Source organism: Mirounga leonina, unplaced genomic scaffold (assembly GCF_011800145.1).
Source record: "Mirounga leonina isolate KUSES-001 unplaced genomic scaffold, KU_Mleo_1.0 Mir_168, whole genome shotgun sequence".
In the NCBI taxonomy this organism is placed as follows: Eukaryota; Metazoa; Chordata; class Mammalia; order Carnivora; family Phocidae; genus Mirounga; species Mirounga leonina.
Window position 1 is genome coordinate 39,308,475 of NW_023270426.1, and position 18,039 is coordinate 39,326,513.

Below are 18,039 nucleotides of genomic sequence, written 5' to 3' on the forward strand. Positions count from 1 at the left end.
TTAAAAGAGAAGGGGAAAAGTATATGTAGATCTCCACGCGGGAGCCATTTAGTTGAAAATTTGATGGCAGTAAAATGATACCACATCAAGGAAGGAATAAAAGACTGCAAGTTTTCTATCACTGTTTAGAAAAATTAATTTGTCTCAGAGGAGACTTTATAACATGTTATCAAAGAAAAACACCAGAGGATAACAATGGAAGTTTCCACGAACTCTGAAAAAAAGGACTCCAGGAAAAGTAACACCTTCCTCTTTTTCCCCAGATTTGCCCTTTGTGAATAATGGGAAATCAATAAATATGATTTGAATTAATAAGGAAGAAGAAGGCCTGTGACAAAGGTGTAAGGATGTCAAGGCATAAAGTGCAGAATTGCTTCCCTGAAACACTTCTGTTCATTTGTGCTTGTTATAATCACATAATTCCCATATATGGCTTGACTTAAATATTTTCAGTACTGTATGAAGTAGGTATTACCATCCTAACTCGGTATTTCAGGCAGCAAGAATTTGAGAAATTTGCCCAAGGTCACAGTTATAAGTCATGAAATTGAGATATAAACCCCAAACCACTTACGGCTTCATGTGGAGGATGGAAAGGGGCCTTTATGTTCATCTCTTTTCCTTCTTTGAGAAAATGTGAATTACTGCCGTAAAGTGGACCCCTTGCTCCTGCACTCACGTTACCCCTGCTTTTCCTTCACTGACTAGAACACTCTGAAGTCACTAGCCTTGCCGCTCTGAGACTGCTAGATCTGTCACATGGACTCAGGTACAGGGTCAGCCGTGAACGTTCAGTTTGATTCATTTCAAAAAACAGGGATTGAGAGCCTTCAATGAACCAGGCGCTATGCTAGGGGTTTGGGAACCAGAAATAATGGATAAAACTTCTTGCCCCTCAGGGTATCAGTCTGGAAGGAAATAGACCAAAACGATAATAATGGATACCTCTGGCATTGGTTTAAGTCATCTTTTCCTCTTTTTTCTTACCTGCATAAAATGTCTACTAATACGTGTTACTTTTATAGAATAGCTTAAAGGAAAAAGGGGGGTGGGGGCTGCAAGAAAAGAAACTGGTAAGGAACTGATCTCTAACCAGCAGTGTAACCCCAGGCTTCTGACTCCTTCCACCCTAGAGGCCCTATTGTTCAAAGCCACTGTGGGGAACTCTTTAATTGAGAACCTGCTATGTATCAGACAATCTGTTAAATGTTGGAAGTTCTAGAGATAAATAAGATAAACTTTCCAGTGGAAAAATGGTGGAATATGATATTTTCCATGTATACAGACACTGGTTTGCATGAAGCTTTTGCCTTTTTTTTTTGTAGCAAGTAGCTGTTACATCCATCTAGAAATGCACACGGCCATACTGGCATGAAGTGTCATCTTTTGAGAGCTATGTAAAAAACACAAATTATCATTACATGCCAACAGAAAGAATAACCCCACAGGATCTTATTAGATTTAATATTTAAAGGACCTCCAATGTTGGGTAGGAGTCTGAGGCTGAAAAAGTAAACTGCGAAATGCTAAAGAAGTTTTAACGCTTCTCAAAATCCTTCACGTAAACGAAAGAATGAACCAGAGGGCTAAACTGAAGTTCTAGCACGTAGCAGAAGCTCTGTGTATCTGCCGTTGTTATAATATGAAAAACAGATGCCATAGATGCCAACTTTCTACCCTAGTCCTGAATCCTCCCCAAAGAGCCTAGTTTAATCCTTTTATGAAGCTAAAAAAAAATAATTTCAGGCCTGTGTGAGCCATATTTTGGACTCTTGTCGTCTTTTGTCACCCTTCAGACCATCAGCCTAAATAGCTTCTCACGTGTAGGAGGAGCTTCTCACGTGTAGGAGGAGGCCTTTGGCACTGACAACAATGAATGTGACCGTTATTCTCTAACTATACAACTGATACATCATCATTACTTATTCAAGTGTTGATCAAATATTGATCACTTTGTGTTGTTACAGTTAAATGAGATGAGTTATCAAAAACTCGCTTTTGGATAAACTGAATGAGTTAAATTTGGTCAGCCGAGTTATCTGAAGTTGTTTTAAAACTGTATTATCATTTTGGCTAGCTCAATGAAGCCCGTAGTTTTAGCTAAAGGGAAGTATGACATCCCCTAAATTAATGACATGATTAAGAATGAAGGGTTGAATGCCATTTAGATAAACCAACAGTTTAATATACTGAGCCCTACAATTCCAGGGGATAAAAGCAGGAATTAACTGCAAGCTGCAATTAATGACCCAGACTTTGAATATAATGAAAAGTAATGAGCTGAATTCTTTCCAGTGCAACACATGATAATTGAATGATAATTGACCTTTGAAGATTATTGGTATCAGGTGAAAACAGTAAGCATTAGAGGATGAAAATCTTGATTTTCGATGCAAAAAATATTTTCCAATTATAATGTGAAAACATACATATGCTTATTTAATTTAAATATAAACATATATACACGTCCTGGCTAAAGTCGGGGGGCTAGGGCTTTGTTGGAAGCACGTAACCCCCTGCTGATTCTCACCCTAGCAGAGACTCAAGAATCCAGGACTCGCACTCTATCAGCCACACGCCTCTCTCTGCAAGCCTGTAAGAATCACAAGACCTGGGAGACAAGGACCTAAAGAGCTGTTTGCAGGCCCCATATGACTCTTAACCAGAGACTATCAAGAGAAAAACATTGAAGGACTCAGAGAGGAAAAATAGAAGTTCCAAGAAAGGATAAAGGGCAGGGAAGCAGGCCAAGACAGGATAAGAAAGATATTTCATTTTGGAGACTGAAGAAATATTGCTTTGTAAATGTTAGCTTTCCCATGATCGATAAACATGAGTCTCGAGTATCAAGCAAAGGAAGTCATAATGTGCAGCCTGTTAACTCCTTCAACCTCTAATGCCCCAAGAAATGCCCAGAAAGTCCCTTCACAATCACCACAAAAGTCACCACCTCTTCCCAACCCTCCCCAGGAATGCCTTAAACGGTGACATTTAAAATAAATAAAAGATGATTTTAATTCAATAGTCATATTTTTAGACTTCATTATAAGTATTATAATGTCAGGAAACTGATGGCTACTGATTTCTTTAAGTGTTTAAATACAGTTTTTACTCTTCAAATGGAAAAAAAAAATGAATAAGGTGTTCAGTAATGCTACCCATTATTTATCCACTTTCCCTTCTGGCTCATGGGGAAATGTCAAAGGTCCTGCCAGAGGGCAAACCAAAAGCCACAGGCAGATGAAGACCAGAACATGGCCCTAAATCAGAAAAGGTTCTCTCTGCCTCCTGAGGCTTTGCATAAAGGTACCTGAAGAAACCACCCACAGATAATTTAGGTACATTTCAGATTTCACTTGGCTGTTAAAAGTCAAGTTTCATTTCCGACTGAACCCGAACAGCTTCAGGGCAGAATTTGATCCCAGCTCTGGTTCAGTGGCGAGGAAATACCGGAGCCCTGTGTTCCTATGGGATGACACACTGGCAAGGGAGGGGAGTTTCTGCAATGTCTTCTTCAAAGGCTCCCAGGGGAACCAAACTTGCTAGGACTCTCTATGAAGATCATGGAAGAGACTGCCACCGAAAACACAAGTTTCATGAAAACTCACTGAAGAAAGTTTCTGAGAAAAATGGAGACAAGAGGAAAAGTCAACTGTAATATACATAGATACCCTGAAAAATGCCTTGTTTCTGTTCTTCTGATTAACGAGGCTCCTCTTTTTTTAGAGAGATTTTATTTATCAGAGAGAGAGAGAGCATGAACGGGGGCGGGTGGGAGGTGATGGGGGGGCGGAAGGAGAAGGAGAGAGACAAGTAGATGCCCCGCAGAGCACAGAGCCTGACCCGTGGCTTGATCCCAGGACCCTGAGATCATGACCTAAGTCAAAGTCAGAGGTGGAACCAACTGAGCCACCCAGGCGCCCCTAACTGGGCTCCTTTTTTTATTGCAGTGCTTATTTTGGTGTAAAAGAGTGTAGTCATTTAGTAGGTTCTCAGCCCCTAATCTGTGTTTATGAACTTGGCTAGCCTTGTAATTATACTTAAGAATTTGAAACCTAAAATAATAACTGGGGCACACACACACACACACACACATTTGTGCCTTCTCTGTCCTCTAAGTATCCACTGATCACTTATGCTATGAAAGCCACCCTGAGAAGTCTCTTTCACAGAAAATACAGGAAGGCAGGCCTCTGCATCTGTCACTGCATGTGACCCAGACCCAGGCTATACTGTCATTAAGCGGAATCCATCTGAGAGGAAACTACTGGAGGCACTCAGAGACATCCTAGAGCTCGCTATCCTAGGCTAAGTCAGTTAATCCCCATCCTCTCTAGCGGTTTGCCCTGAAAAATAAAGCAAAGGATATCATCCCCTTCCCTCATGCCATTTGGCTCCCTGAGTCTTTCCTTGCCATTTCGCCTCATCGCTGGCAACAGAAGTGATTCTGAAAAGAGAAACTGGGATCTATCTGCTGCAAGCACGAGTCCTGGTTTCCGTCTCCGGGAGCTGACGAACCCCAAGTGTTCATCTGTCATCACCCAAGTCTGTGAAATGCTGAGGGGATTGTCAATGGGGTCACGCCTTTTTTTCTCAGCCTAACGGCATGTTTATTTAAGCAAAGTCCATATTTGGGAACTGTGAGCAAATAAAGAATGTTATAGAATAACAGATCATTTTTAAAACCAAAGACTTCGCTCCAGCATAAAGCTAAGTAAACACAACTTTGAGGTGTTGAGATGGATGGCAGCCAACTTCGAACAGTCCTTCCCAGTTCTTACTTATTTTCCCACACATGATCTCACTTGATCCTTGCAAGCCCCTTGAGGTACATCAATCGTGAATAGCCGTTACCCCATTTCACAGCTGAGGAAACTGAGTCTCAGAGAAGTTAACATGGTTTTCCTAGGATCACAGTTCTAAGCAGCAGTCTATATTTAGAGCTGAGTTTTCTGACTCCAGACCCACTCTCCGGTTTTTATGTCTTCTGCCTTCCACTGAATATACAGACCATGACACTGGGCACAGACTTTCAAAACAACAAGCATTTGTAGCAGCTGCATAGAACACCAAAATCTGGCAACCTCGACCAAAGACCGGACAGATGCAGGGCCAGAGCATTTCCTAACCAAAATCCCTAGTGTGTCCTCTCTGGAACTTGACATGACTAGTCGTAAAGCTTTTTGGTTGATTTGTTCAATTTATGGCATGTAATTATTTGGGGGACTATAAATCCTTGGACATCAAGTAAATACCCATCACCTAGATTCTACAATTAACATTCTGTTATACTTACTTTACCGCATATCACCCTGTCTGTCCATTCCTTTATCCAACCAGCAACCCATATTATTTTTCTGAAGTTGCAGATATCGGTAAAGTTTACCCCTAAGTACTTTGGCTTGCATATCATTAATTAGAATTCAGTATTTGCTGATGGTTCTTATTTTTTAAAGTAGAATTTGCATATAATCAAATATACAAATCTTAAGTGTACCATCCAATAAGTTTTGCCAAATGTATACACCCATGTAACTGAAATTTCCATCTAGATATGGAATATTATCCCCACCCCAGAAATTTTGTTCTCCTCATGCCCCTTCCCAGATTCCCTCCTCACTACTATTTTAATCTTTATCACTGACTTCATCTCTTCTAGAACTATATATAAATGGGGTCCTACAGTATTTACTCTTTGGTGTAAGGATTTTCTCACTCAAGATCATGTGTTTGAGATTCATTCATGTTGTTTTGTGTATCAAGAGTTTACTCCTTTTAAATGTTGAGCATTACTCTACTGTAAGAATATACTAGTTTCTTTATCCATTTTCCTCTAATCAGACACCTGGGCTATTTGCAGTTTTTAGGTATTCTAAATAAAACTAAGAACAGTCTTACAGAGATCTTTCTGTGAATATGTTTTCATTGCTCTTGTTAAATACCTAGAAATGGAACTGCCAGGTCATAAGTAGGTATATGTTTATTGTCATAAGAAACTTCCCGAACCCTCTTCAAGGCAGTTGCACTGTTTTAACTCCCATCAACAATGTATCAGAGTCTCTGTTGCTCCATATCATCAGCAACATTTGGCATTTTCAGGCTTTTTAATTTTAGCCATTCTGGTGGGTGTTTAGCATATTACTTTTTGAATTACCAAACAAGAATATCCACCAAGTATATCCAGACTTGCATTACCAAGGGACATCTTGGGCAATATTGTGATTTATATTGTGATTAAGACATTAAATCTTGATTCTCCTCCTTCAGGAGTTGATTGAAAGATTCATTATTTGACAGTTAATTTAAATGATTTTGGCTTCAACCTGAGCTCCAAGTCACTAAGTGTCATTGAAGTTAATCTTTAGGATGTTTTTCATTAATACTAAGACTTTCAAATTCATCAAAATGATCAGGTGAGCTCTTGACTTATGCTCAATAGAAAAATAAGTAACTAAGCACAACCTAGTCACTAACCTGTAAAATGCCTTTGACTGAATTAAATGGGCACCACCACAGCGGTGACTCTCTTAGACCTAAACTTGTTATTAATAAGAGTGAATCCATTTAGACGAAGCTTAAGCAATACGTGGTAAAGTCATCTCCCGGTTCAATTGCTTCCAGGTGCCGGAGGAAGTCATAGGCCTAATTCTTTCTTAATGCAAATTCTTCCTCAGGCCTTCTAATTGATCCTTAGAAAGTTTTCAGGCTTTTACACTGCTGTTTTCTTGGCTTTTGCCGCATTCTCCCTGCTCTAACTTTATTGCTTATTCGTTATGAAAATAACCTGCATGATCTTAATGCTTATCAAAAATGTATCTCAGTCCACTGCTTATAGTATTAGACATATTATAAGTCATCGGACATTCTGTCTTTTAAGGAACGTTTAGTGATCAGCAGCAGTAATGCTGCTTAGAGCTCTGAAGTGGGAGAAACAAATTGTACAAGTCTTAAAGCTAATGGAACTTGGTCAAGGCAGCTCATGAAACACTCACATGAATGGTATGTTAACTTTGCCACTGCTCTTTAACGAACTTCTTTCTTCGTACTTCAGTTTAAAGGATACTCTGCAAGGATATGTAAGAATTTGTGAACCGGCAGATTTATAATGCAAACTTAGTGTTGATTAATTTTTGTCGGGCAGATTATAGTTCTGGTGGCACCTATTCAGTTCCTTCCCGTAACATCTAGGAAGGGCAAAACGCTTCCACGGTTTCGAGAATCCCCCTGGTTACAGAGGCGTTAGGGAGATGGCACCTGAGGGAACGTTATGAATTACACATTTTAATCTCTGTCCTGACTTGCCTTTTTCGGGAGCACTAAATACACAGCTTTATCGCTCACTGCCTAGCTGTAAGATAAAAAAATATACTGGTTCTTATGATATGGTAATATGGTAATCATTTGTTGAAATTACATAAAATGTCACCTATATATGAGTTTGCATATTTTGGGAACTAACCACTAGGCAGATATTTTGTACTTCTGAAAATAAGAACATTCCACGGCTTGAAATGATATGACAGTGACTAATTGTCCCACACATCAAATGTGCAATATATACCACAGATTTATCATAGGTTTCTTTTTTTTTTAATGTGTCTATGTGCCATGTTATACACAGGTGAAAACAGGCAACTATTTTGGGATGATGTAGCAGCACAGGAAAAACCTGCCTGCCTTAAAATATTTTTCCTCTAGCCTGCCATAGGGATGAGACACTTATCTTCAGATTTTCCTATCAAAAGCAACATATTAGCAGGAAATATACGAACATCACTTTTTATTATATGAACCATTAATGCCCACTATCCCTCCAGCGTCTAGCAGAACCATGAAGGGATGGAACAAAGTCAGAGACATTAGAAAGGCTGCAGATGAGGGGCGCCTGGGTGGCTCAGTGGTTAAGCGTCTGCCTTCGGCTCAGGTCATGATCCCAGGGTCCTGGGATCGAGCCCCGCATCGGGCTCCCTGCTCTGTGGGAAGCCTGCTTCTCCCTCTCCCACTCCCCCTGCTTGTGTTCCCTCTCTCACTGTCTCTCTCTCTCTGTTAAATAAATAAAATCTTAAAAAAAAAAAAAGAAAGGCTGAAGATGAGATGAAGTAATGAGACATTGAGTCTGTGCGGTGCAGGGGGCGGGGAAGAACCCCAGGGAGCAGGAGGGCAGCTGGAGGGTGAAAGGCACCTGTGGGAGGAAGCTCTGAAAGAAAATCTGGGACTTCGGTAAAAGAGACACTTGTTTCCAACATTCGCCTAGGGCTGGACCCATGAGACACAAACAAGAAACTAACGGAGAAAGCCAGATTTTGCACTAAGCTCTTTTGAGGCACTTTGTTCTGACACAGGAAAGACAGTAATTTTGCAGGCATCGATACTACTGAGGCAAAAAATGGTGCATTTTCCTGTTACATCAGCCAGATAGTTAGATAAACTCTGGTTCATTTACTAAATAAATATGGAAAATGAAGATTGATTATCATTGTAAAGTGCTGCGTAAATGCAAATTCTTTATACTCTGAGTCCAGAGCTTAAATAAAAATCAAGTTATCATTCTTTTCTGATAATTGCCCCTCACATTTTGCCAGTGACCACTTTATAAAGGAATCAAATCCAAATGCTGCATTATTTAATCAGATTTCATTGCATTCTAAATGAACAGGGATAGAAGTGAAGATGACACATTAGGACATGTGACAGAGCTCACTTGTAGGCCACTTCCATTTCTAATGTATCTCTAAATTTTATCCCCTTTATGTAGTTTGCTTTATTCAACACATGCTATTTTAGTGGCATATAAAGAGTTTTAATGACAACTAACTATTCCCTTAATAAAAATAAAAGTGATCGCTCCATGTTTTATCATATTCCCATTTATACATTTTTTTAAAGATTTTATTTATTTATTTGAGAGAGACAGAAAGAGCACAAGCGTTGGGGGGGAGGAGGAGGAGGTAGACGACAGGGAGAAGCAGACTCCCCACTGAGCAGGGAGCCCAACGCAAGGCTCAATCAATACCAGGACCCCCAGATCATGACCTGAGCTGAAGGTAGACGCTTAACTGACTGAGCCACCCAGGTGCCCCCCACTTACACATTTTACCATAGTCAATAGAGAAAGGCTCAAGGACTTCTGAAAAAATTTTAGAGCATAAGTTCAGTAATTAATTAGCTTTAGATTGTTAAGCATACTTATTAGAATTATATTACTTTTCTTCTTCATAAACTTTTTATGTTTTCATTAAAATCTGTTGGCCTTTTATAAATTAACCATAGCAAACAATAAAAGAATATCCTTCAGACTGAGACAAAAGACCTTGATCAAAATAACTGATATCTTGGCTCTCTAATCATATTATTCCAGGGCCTTAATATTAAAAAGCTCTCATAATTGGTAACTGAATAGCTCTTCCTTAGATTCTCTAAAAATAAGAGTTTTTAATCTCTTCTTGCATGCTAGGAGAGTCTTATGACTTACATGTATTTTGGAAATTTGTTTCAACACGTAAAAGGAAAATGTCTGATACTTTCAATTACTTAAAACATTTATGATTTTAAGCTCCCAGCAGAAATCTGCTGCTGAAGGGAGAAAAAAAATTAAGAGCTGTTAGGAAGACGCTTATGTAAGAACTGTGACATCGGTCACTGCTATGAAGGCAGGAAGTCCTATATTTTAGAGTCAAGGCTTAAAGGAATCTTTATTGAGCATTCCGCGCCCCCCGCGCGCCCCCCCCCTCCTTGGAGCTGAGACAAATGGCTGAGGAGTGAAATCTTGAGAAATGCTCACGGCTTTTCGCCTTCGTTCTGTTGCAGCCCGGAAGATGGTGAGATCCACCCAGAAATCTGTCGGCTTTATATCCAGCTGCAGTGCTGCTTGGAAATGTATACAACAGAGATGCTCAAATCCATATGTCTGCTGGGGTCTCTTCAGTTTCACCGAAAAGGTATCTGCCTTTAGCATACCACCAGAAACACTGATGTTAAACAAAAGCTTACCTCTTCCAAAGGCCTCTAAGCACCCTGCCTACACACAGTTGGAATGGATGTAAATGTTCAGGAAATATTTGATACAAATTAATAAAAGAAGTCTATACCAGTACTAAGTGTGAAGAACACCAATCATCTTGAACAGAAACTGTGGGAGAAACTGTTCTCAAATGTATTATTTTACCACTTGTGAACATGGCTTTGGTTACAATCAGCACAGAGCGGAAAAAAAAAAAAAAAAAAAATATATATATATATATATAAAACAATCTTACTGGGGGTAAATGCCATCCAAGACCGCTGCTCTTTCCCTAACTGAATTTGGCTGCAAGAAGACAAATCACATATTATGTCTCAAAGATTTAAAAATAGGGGGAACTCAACCAACAACAGGGAGGCATAGGAGCAACAGAAAAGTCTCATTCCTTGACTTAAACTATAAAGGAACATATTGGCTCAAATGGCTGAACCGTCCAGAGATGGCAGGGACTTCAGCGTGGTTTTGTCAGTCTTTTACCTCACCCGCTGAATGATATTCTGCCTTCTCCTGGGTGTTGGCTTTCCCCCACATTAGCAAACTGATTCTCACAGTTCCAGTCATCATATCTGCATACTAAAAGATCCATAAAGAGAATCTCTCCCCACCGGAGACTAGAAAATGTCCTGAGCTTCATTCTGATTGGACCAGGTTGGATCTTGGGTCTATACTTGAACCAGTCACTCTAGCCAGAGGGATGGAATTATACCGATTGATTTAGGCAATCAAAGGCCATTCTTGGAGCTAAGGGAGGAGTGCTCCCTACCCAACCAGTGCCCATTACATGATGGGAGCAGGTGGACTAGAACAGATGCTGGGGAGGAAACCAAAAGTTTCTGTTAGTGGAGGATTCAAGCTATATTTTCTTTACTCATTTATTGCATAGTAATTTATTGGGAAGCTCCTGAATGCAAATACTTGTCGCTTGAGCTCAGAAGAATAGGATGATGTGTAGAAGGTAATCCTTGTCTGTGATTTAAATCCTGAGAGAGTAAGCCCTATAATATTCAGGGAAAATCTTTTAGAAAGGGTGGAGCTAGGTTATGAAGATAAAGTTCAAGTAGGAAAGGAAAAAGCAGGACCTTGCAAGGGAAGAAGCAGTTAAAGTAGAGATTTGAAATCATATGAGCATGGAATTTGGGGGGGAAGTAAATGGCATGACAAAGTACTTGTAAAAAATCAAATCTTGTGTATTCTGCACAAGGCAGAACTAAAAATAGGATTATGCTACACTGCTCCAGAGTGAGGAGAACATTTTCTGGAAACATGAGTATTTCTTTTTCCTTTTTCCTTCTAATGGCAGAACTTTCAACAGTTTCCTTCTTGACTTCTGTTATTACTGCAAGTGAACATGTTTGGAGAGATGAGCTTCTACACACTCCTGATGCCTGATCAGAAAATTGAATATTCACATACACTGATGCCATTCCAACAAGTTGTCCTTGGCCCAATGTCTTCACTTACCCTGTCTGCTCTCAATCTCTGTCACACACACACACACACACACACACACACACATTCTCACATAAACTCACAGAGTAGTATTTTCACTCTTTTTAATCATGGTTGAACAGAACAAAATAGTTTTTTTCTGAGGGCTGCACTGGCTACTCTTACAGTATTTTATTTCATGGCCGTGTTGCCACTGGAATCGCCCTCATTGATGACATGTCTGTAACACCCACTGTCTCCACCTCCACTCTCACTCTAACTCCTCGGGGTACCTCCTGCTCTCCTGCCATCCACTCCTACTCTGTCTTTCCATGATTGGCTTTTGAAAGATGGCCTCTTTTCTGCTAGCTCTCTATTTAGAAGTAAAAGGTAGGGGCACCGGGATGGCTCATTCAGTTGAGCTTCCGACTTGATTTCAGCTCAGGTCATAATCTCAGGGTCATAAGCTCAAGATGCTGGGATCAAGCCCCTCAAGGAGCCCCACTCAGCACAGAGTCTGTTTGTCCCCTCTCCGCCCCCACTCTGTTCCTCCTCTCCCCCTTCCCTCACACTCCCCCTGCCCCGGCTCATGCATGCACTCTAAAATAAATTAAAAAAAAAAAAAAAAGGAAAAAGGAGTCCCTCATCCAGGTTTTTTCCTTATTGTATTTGGTCTTGAGTACTCAAGTAAAAAAAGCATCACCTCTTAACTGATCAGCTCATTTGGTCTTCACAGCCTCCTGTCCTCATTGTCAGTCTCTGATCTGCTTCCTTCCCGGCCTCTTCTTTTAAAAATAATTCCCCCCTTCTCTCTACTCTAGCACCCGGCCTTCTATGTACAACTCTAAAAAGAATCTGCCTGATAACGTCTTTGATTGCTCCCACATGTATGATTAAGCTCCGCTTGGACATCTATTTTATTCTTCTAAAATCAGTATTACTTAAAGTGCAAATCCTTAGAAAATCTGCTTCAAAATTACCCAGGGTGCTGAATAAACATGCAGGCTCATGGATCCTGCCCAGGACCTACTGAATCAGAGTCTCTGGGGGCACTCCAGGTGATTCTGAAACCCACACAGTGAGGATTGAGAGCTGTTTCCTTTCCAAACGAAAGGAAATCTCCCCACCATATGAATACAAATTAAAACTTCCAATTCCTCACCTTGCCATTCTCTAGTCACCTAAGTATATGCTTTCAACTTTGTTCTCAGCTTTTTCTTCTTTATCACCCAAGGTGATGAAAAGCAAACACCAAAGTAGTAGCGAGAGCTGTGTGTGATGGCTCACACTTTCTCCGCCAGCCCTTCACATGACCTTGAAATCTAGCTGTGGTTCCCCAAGGCCGGCCTCTGGCCTCTGCACTGGCAGCACCAGCATCCCTTGTTAGAAATGCAAATTACCGGGTGCCTGGGTGGCTCAGTTGGTTAAGCGACTGCCTTCAGCTCAGGTCATGATCCTGGAGTCCCGGGATCGAGTCCCACATCGGGCTCCCTGCTCGGCGGGGAGTCTGCTTCTCCCTCTGACCCTCCCCCCTCTTATGCTCTCTCTATCTCATTCTCTCTCTCAAATAAATAAAATAAAATCTTAAAAGAAAAAAAAAAAAAGAAATACAAAGTGCAGGGCGCCTGGGTGGCTCAGTCGGTTAAGCGACTGCCTTCGGCTCAGGTCATGATCCTGGAGTCCCTGGATCGAGTCTCACATCTGGCTCCCTGCTCGGCGGGGAGTCTACTTCTCCCTCTGACTCTCCCTACTCTCATGTGATCTCTCTCATTCTCTCTCTCTCAAATAAATAAATAAAATCTTAAAAAAAAAAAAAAAGAAAGAAATGCAATTTACCGGCCCCACCCTAGACCTACTGAATCGGAAACTCCCCTCAATTTACTTTTTTGCTGCTTGACAAAAATTAAAAGAATAATTCATGGAGACGTTTATTCACCTGAATACATTGATAACCTTCTCTAATCACCATCTATAATCAGCAAACCATGCTTTTCTACTCTTTTCAAGTATGTATATACCATCTACCCCTGGCAAGCCTCCTGTGTTTCCAGAAAACCCCTCCAAGAGCTGACTGTCTTATGGATTGTTACCTCTGTCTGAGAACCCGTAGAGGTAAGGCAGTGAGGAGAAGGACATTTTCTTATTAGTGCGACATCTTCAAACTAGTTGTAAAGAAAATAGTCTTATTTAAAGTTTAAAAATGGGGTACCTGGGTGGCTCAGTCGTTAAGCGTCTGCCTTCGGCTCGGGTCATGATCCCAGGGTCCTGGGATCGAACCCCACATCGGGCTCCCTGCTCAGCGGGAAGCCTGCTTCTCACCCTCCCACTCTCCTGGCTGTGTTCCTGCTCTCGTGGTCTCTGTCTCTGTCGAATAAATAAATAAAATCTTTTAAAAAATAAAATAAAATAAAATAAAATAAAGTTTAAAAATGACATTGAAAATGGAAATAAGTCACTAGAAGTAGGCCCCAAGGAAAATGTCATTAAACCAGAGAAAATAAGGCACTAGAAAACATGTATGAAAATACACACCAGACAAATACCCTGAAAATTTCTGGAATGCCAAATAAAATACGAGCTCTTGGGAGAGGGATGGGTCCACTAAAGAAATCATTTTTAATTTTTCTGGTCCCATTTTTGTATTACACTTCTCTATTTCTTTATTATCTCCATTAATTTCCTCATTACTCCTAAGAGATTAATGCTATAATTATTGATTTCGACTCCTGGCTTTGTTCTCTAGTTTATATTCCCCCCGTTAGGACAGCACAGAAAATGTCAGCTGATGTCACTAGTTTTTGTTTTTTCTTTCTTCGGTATCATGGGAAACTGGAGAGTAACCTGTGTCCAGAAAGCTCCAGCTAATACACAATAAGTATATTACATCTGCTGCTAGCAATCTGGAAGGCCCTGACTAAAAAGAATAGAAACACTTGACTCCAATGACCATGGACTGCCAGAAATGACTGGAAGAAATATGTCCAGGGGAGCCTGGCTGGCTCGGTCGGTAGAGCATGTGAGTCTAGATCCAGGGTTGTAAGTCCAAGCCCCACTTTGGATGTAGAGATTACTTAAAAATAAAATCTTTAAAAAAAAAAAAAAGAAAATATATCCATAGACCACAGCACAAGAGAGTGTTTAAGAGTTGGGCAAATTAAGAGATATAACATGCATCTTGTCCTAGAAACATAAAGTCCCTATGCAGACTAGTAGACACAGGGGAATCAGCAAGCCTAAGCAGTCTTACTGCATGAGAACAAGAAATGGGGAAGGGGTGGGAAGAAGGCTCTGCCAGTGGAACTTACTAAGAAATGGAGTCAGGATGTGTAATTAAGGAAAAATATATAAAGCCTTTATTTTTTTCTTTTATTTAAGATTTTATTTAGAGAGAGAGAGCACGAGTGGGGAAGAGGGACAAAGAGAGAGGGAGAAGCAGACTCCCCACTGAACAAGGAGCCCAATGTAGGGCTCGATCCCAGGACCCCAAGATCATGACCTGAGCCGAAGGCAGACACTTCACCAACTGAGCCCCCCCCCAGGCGCCCCATAAAGCTTTTAAATGAGCAATGGAGTGGCACCTGAAGTGTAGGTGATTCCAAACTTCAGGCAAGGTGGTAGAGGTGGCAGCAGGAGGCAGTAAACACAAATCTGTTTACCAAGTTTTAAGATGTGGGATAACATATTCTTTATCCAAACACAGTGGTATCTCTGGTGTGGCCTCCAGCTAGGGGAGTGGCCTGTCTAGAAGATCTCACTAAGTCCCTTCATTCAGGAAATCAATAGTCCTCAGTCTCAGGAATAGTGACTCCCATTCTAGTCTGTGACACTCTCAGTATCTTTCTGCTTAGAATTTCTTTCTGGTATGTCTCTTCTAATGTATGATAAAAAATGGTATTTGGATAACTTCTAGGTTAGCTCATTTCTTCTCACTCTGTGTGCGTGTTACAGGCTGGCCATTCCTCTCTACTTCACTATTGCTTTTCCATCAGGGAAAAGGAAGGAATTGTAACCCAGTCATCTAGTCTGGCCAATTTTGGTTTTGGCTGAGATTAGATACTGAAGCCAAAGTGTTTCACATTTATGTGGACTTCTAATTTATTTTCAGTTCTAGTTACCTCGTGGCTAACACCAAAGTCCAGCAAGTACTGGACTTTGGTGTTAGCCACGTCCTTGGTAAATGTGGTACTCAATGGTAAAACTAAATGTGTCCTGTGTGTGCCCTTTTTCTCCAAAGGGTAAGCTCATGCCTACTCAATGGTAAAACTAAATGGACTGAGTGGGGAGAGAATGAGAGAGAGGAAAGCTATGGTCAAAATAGCAGGGTCATTCGATTCCTTTAGAAATCACATTTAGTTTTACCATTGAGTTTTACCATTTCACATTTAGTTTTACCATTGAGTAGGCATGAGCTTACCCTTTGGAGAAAAAAGGCACACACAGTCACTGCAAGAGTAAGGAGCATGGTTTCTTTCTGGGAAAATAAGGCTCCAATCATTTTAAAGCTCCTTCAGTGAGCTTGAATTTAGTACTGATGATTGTTTTCCTCTCCCAATTAAGCCAATTATAAGTATCCTTAGTCCTTAACAGTATCTTCAGTGGAGCTTCATGCTCTTTCCATGCACCATGCTTCTGCATTTTTGCTGTCTCATTAAGCCTCATTGGTACAGTCTACTTAGAAATCTTTTATAATTTATAAGATCATGCTACTGCCAAAAAGAAGAAGGAAGAGGAGGAGGAGGGAGTGGTGGAGGAGGAAAAGAAGAAAAACAGCAATAAAATGCTTTTCTTCATGGCCAACAAAATTAAAGTCAATTACAGTAATGTGAGGTAAAATCCAGATTTAATGAAGGCATTGGGTTGTACCACGTAGCATGTGGTTCTGAAGAATTGTTTGTTTCGAGAAGATGACAGATGGGAATAATTTTAGTCATTTTGTAGCTTCATATTCTAACACTTAAAGTTATAGATTGGACCACTGCTTGACAGAGTGTAATTTCTATGTTTATAGTGCAAAACAGTTGCTCTCTCTTCTTTACACTTAGGTAGGCAATCTTTTTCCATAGTGAGTTCATGTATCACATTGACCATCAGTGCCTGTTGCCTGCCTCCTGAGGAAATGAGATTGCAGGTCTCATTCCCTCTGTTGGCAGAAAGTGGAGCCAGATTTCTAAAGGAATCGAATGACCCTGCTATTTTGACCATGGCTTTCTTGTCTCCCGTTCTCTCCCCACTCAATCCATTTTGGCAACATAGCCATTCTCAAAGGAGCAGAGACCATAGAACGCTCCAATGCAGCTCCCCTTCACGTGTGAACTTGAGCTTTCCATCTGTGTTTTTGTCTCACCTTGCCCCGTCAGTGGCCCTCTCTGGCCCTGCTCTACCTCTCGGCCCCAGCTTACATCAAAATTGTCCCCAAGTCCTCGGAGGGTATTGTAATCACAAAGGGAAAGGACAGAGGAATGTTAAAAGTTGAAAAATCTTAATTCAAAATCTAGTGGAAGCTGAGAGCTCAAGATGCTATAATGAGAAATTAATGAACTACTATCCAGCAAAATACAGGATGCACTCAAGACAAAGAATAGAATATGAGCAATAAAGACTCCAAAGTATTCAAGTCTCCTATTAAGAAATGGAAAGGAAATAACCCACACCAATAAAAGAAACAAGCAACATAAAAACAGAATACAGCCACAAATAAAGGCTTTATTTTCCAAAGTAATGAGGCAATTGATACTAAAATAGAACAGCAGGTTAGAAGAAATGAAGCAGAATGAATCTTAAAACAGACTATGATTCAAATTCTGCATGGAAACATGTATTCATTCTTTGAACAAAAATTTAATGAGCAGCTATCATATCTAAGCTGCTGTTCTAGGTGCTAGGGGACTTTAATGATCAAGGCTGAAGAGATCCCTGTTATTGTGAAGTATATAATCTAATGCAGAGAAATAGAAAAGAAAGAAAGGAAAAAAAAATCCAAATGTTCTAAAAATCCCAAATACTAATAAGTGCAATGTCAGTAATGTCACAATTAAAACAGAATGGGTGAAATCCTAGAAAGTGACTGGGTGGCTAACCCAGAAGGGATGGTCAAAGCTCTGTGAAGAGATACCATTTAATCTAAGATTTGAATGACAAGAAGGGAACAACCTCATAAACTCTGGTGTCTGATGCAAAGAATGCAAGCCTAGGACAAACTTGGACTGTTTGAAGAATATAAATATAACCACCTTCTGGAATCTACAACTAGGGTCATCTAGTACCATCTATTACTCTCTCTGCATGTCTTCATATGCCAAACAGTGAATAGGGCACCATATTAACCACACTTTGTCAAAGTAGATGTCAGTTGAGGACTAGGATGACAGCAGTAACAATAGCTTCCACTCACTGTGTACTTTCTACAGCCAGGTGCTTCATACCTGCTACCTCATTTTATCCTCAACTGTTATTTCCCCCAAAGCCGAAAGAGAGAACTTGCCCAAGGTCACATAGCACATGAATCCCGTGGCAGAGTTCTGACTGTCCCACCACACCAGACCATTTCCCATTAAGCTACATTGGAAAAGGGCAAGAGAACATATCAAATG

The 18,039-nt window shown here is 40.5% G+C and overlaps 1 protein-coding gene across 3 annotated transcripts in view; it reads left to right on the plus strand.

The window, feature by feature from the left end:
* The window catches only part of RGS7BP (regulator of G protein signaling 7 binding protein), a 98,531-nt gene that overhangs the window by 49,853 nt on the left and 30,639 nt on the right, over positions 1-18,039 (plus strand). For all 3 annotated transcript variants that reach the window (XM_035014512.1, XM_035014510.1, XM_035014509.1), the window contains exon 3: positions 9,808-9,938. In XM_035014512.1, coding sequence (XP_034870403.1) covers positions 9,808-9,938 — 131 coding nt within the window. The remainder of the gene's footprint in view (positions 1-9,807; positions 9,939-18,039) is intronic.